The sequence below is a fragment of the Cebus imitator genome, unplaced genomic scaffold (genome assembly GCF_001604975.1).
Source record: "Cebus imitator isolate Cc_AM_T3 unplaced genomic scaffold, Cebus_imitator-1.0 Scaffold441, whole genome shotgun sequence".
Taxonomy (NCBI): Eukaryota; Metazoa; Chordata; class Mammalia; order Primates; family Cebidae; genus Cebus; species Cebus imitator.
This window is the reverse complement of record NW_016107756.1, coordinates 897,824-900,463: the sequence shown is the minus strand read 5'-3', so window position 1 is coordinate 900,463 and position 2,640 is coordinate 897,824. Positions and strand designations below refer to the sequence as shown.

The window sequence follows — 2,640 nt, the reverse complement described above, 5'->3', positions numbered from 1 at the left end:
AAAAAAAAAAAAAAAAAAAAAGATGGAAGAGCTTATCATTGGAAGCTACCATTGCATTAATACCTTTGAATTGCATCATTAACTCAAAGCTATTGGAGGGAACATTGGTGGCTGTTGGCCCTGGCTTTCCACCAGCCCTGGGCTGGTTAGAATTTCTGCCTATTCTAATTCATGTATAATGCTGAGATGTTCACCCCAGTCATGAAGATCCTGGGCTCTAGGGGTCCCCAGGCCTGTTGAAGGAAGGCTCGTCTGTGTTGTCACATAAGCCTCAGGCTCTGCCCCTCTCTCCCAGAGGTCATTTCTAGAGCTTCCCCAGAGGATTCAGCATTATCCCTCTGTGACATCTAATCTCCTGCCAAAGGCAGCCTGATCCTGGGGTAAGTCTCTCCTGGCAGGGGAGCCTCTCACCCGGCCTTTCTCCAATCCCACAGCCCAGGCCTTGGCAGGGTGGAGGGAGAGAGCCTGGTTCTTCCGCCCAGCCCTGGGCAGCCTCCTGGTGTCCCTGGATAGAAAAAAAGACTCGTATTTCTTTGCGCCATTGAGCCCATCACCGCAGCACCAGTGCTTTCTACATCTGCAAAACAACATCATTAGGTAGGTGTTAACTTTTCCCCACTGGCAGGCCTGGCGCTCGTAAATGTACTGTGACGAGTGTAATGTGTTTATGAGAATGTGCGTAATAAATTATCAGAAATAGGCTGCATTTTTAACATCGCTTAATGTATCAAGTTGGCCTCTCACAGCCACAAGCTGTGTTGCAAACGCTGAGCTGACTTGCTGGCATCAGCATGCCAGCCTGCCTCCGTGCCGAGGCCATGGCGCACGTCAAGAAGGAGGCACGGGACCCCGGAGTGGTGGTTGCTACATCCCTTCCTGACTTCCCCTCCGTCATGTGGAATCTAAAGAAAAATGGGCTTTATTTATTACCAGCCCCATCAGAACACAGCAGGGTCCTGTTTTGCGGTGGGTGCCCCATATATATTTGTTGAAATGTGGCTTCATGAGTAAATGAATGGGCAGGAGACCTTGGAAGGCCCCTTTCCATCAACCAGCAACATTGTTTGGAATTCCTCCATCCAAGCCCTCGGTTGGGTTAAAGTTTTCTGTTAATACAGAGAACGTACTATTAGCACAGCAGGATAGGAGCCCCTCTGGTAATCAGGGAAGGGTGGAAACGGGGGATACATGCAAGGTCGGGGTCAGAGAGGACCCTTCCTCTCTGGGCACGTGGACACCAGCCAAGATGCCAACCAAGGAGCATCCAGCCAAGTATTGCACAAAGGGTATTTCCTCAAAAACACGTTACCTACTCCAGGAAGAGCTGTTGACTGGTCCTTCTCCAACAGGAAAGAGGTCAGAATACCCAAACAGGAGGAGATCAGACTCCCCAGAGTGGCTTTGCCAAACCCCTCTGGAAATCCCAGCACCCACCTCGGGTTAGACACTCGCTTCCCCAGTGAAGAATCACTAAATACTGAGAGATGTCATGATGGGCTTGTGTTACACGTGTGAACAGCACAGAGGCAGCCCAGCAGGTTGACAATCACTGTGGTAAACCGTCAGCACCCTCTCACCCGGCCATTCTCAACCTTCATTGTGCACCAGAATCATCGGGGTGCTGGTTAAGACGCATCCTGACTGCGCACACATTCTGAGTCAGTGGGTGTGAGGTGAGGGCCTGCAGCCGGCATTGTTGATAGACATCCTGTGCTGGGGGCAGTGACTCATGCTTATAATCCCAGCACTTTGAAATGCCAGGACAGGAATACCATTTCAACCCAGGAGTTTGCGACCAGCCTGGGTAACAACCCCATCTCTACAAAAATTTAAAAAATCAGCTGGGCATGGTGGTGCATGCTTGTGGTCCCAGATACTTGGGAGGCTGAGTTGGGAAGATCACTTTAGCCTCGGGATGTCAAGGCTGCAGCGAGCTGTGATCACACCACTGCATTCCAGCTTCGGTGACAAAGTGACTAGACATGCTGTCGCTACAGAGGCTGGGGCCATTTTTTAAAGAACCCACTTTATCTCGTTTGACAGGAGCCTTTGAGTGGATTTGTGGGGAGTTGGGAGAAAGCTCAGAAGCTTGTTGGGAAATGCAGGGGGCAGAGAGGCAAGGGCTTAGGGCTCCTGAGGGCTGTGCCCAAGGGCAGACTCCATCCACTTAACTTTGCCAAGGGCTGGTCCAGCTGCCCACCCCAGCATGGGGAATGGAAGGCAACATGACTGATGAGGCTTTGGACATGTCCAACTGCTTAGAGATGCCCACACATGCCAGCCAGCACCCCGCCTTGGCAGGTGCATCCATTTCTCACCTGGTCCTGGCGGCAGACAGGGAACAGCTGTCCGAATTTCGCTGGTGAGAAATTGAGGCGAGTGCAGAGTGCAATGAAGGTTTGCACCAGGAAGGCGGCGCAGGGGCAGCAGAACCACAATTCCCTGAGTGCCATGTACACACTGGGCACCGTGCCGGGCACTGTGTGCCCATCCTGGCCTCTAACTCACACAAGATTGTTCTTCTCCCCCATTGCAGATGCGACCCAGGGCCTACGTTAAGCCACTTGCCCAGTCAGGCAGTTGAGAGGAGGCATGCCTGACTGCCGACCCTAAGTGTGCCTGCTGCTTGACCTATGCTCT

General features: G+C 52.1%; 1 protein-coding gene across 5 annotated transcripts in view; it reads left to right on the top strand.

Moving 5' to 3' along the window:
* RPH3AL (rabphilin 3A like (without C2 domains)) overlaps positions 1-1,836 on the top strand; it is a 177,391-nt gene extending 175,555 nt beyond the window's left edge. For 4 of the 5 annotated variants that reach the window (XM_017510584.2, XM_037732119.1, XM_037732117.1 and 1 more), the window contains one exon: positions 435-1,836. In XM_017510584.2, coding sequence (XP_017366073.1) covers positions 435-513 — 79 coding nt within the window. In that variant the 3' untranslated portion in view covers positions 514-1,836. The remainder of the gene's footprint in view (positions 1-434) is intronic. The other variant, XM_017510583.2, reaches the window with a different exon arrangement.
* The last annotated feature ends 804 nt before the right edge of the window (positions 1,837-2,640 follow it).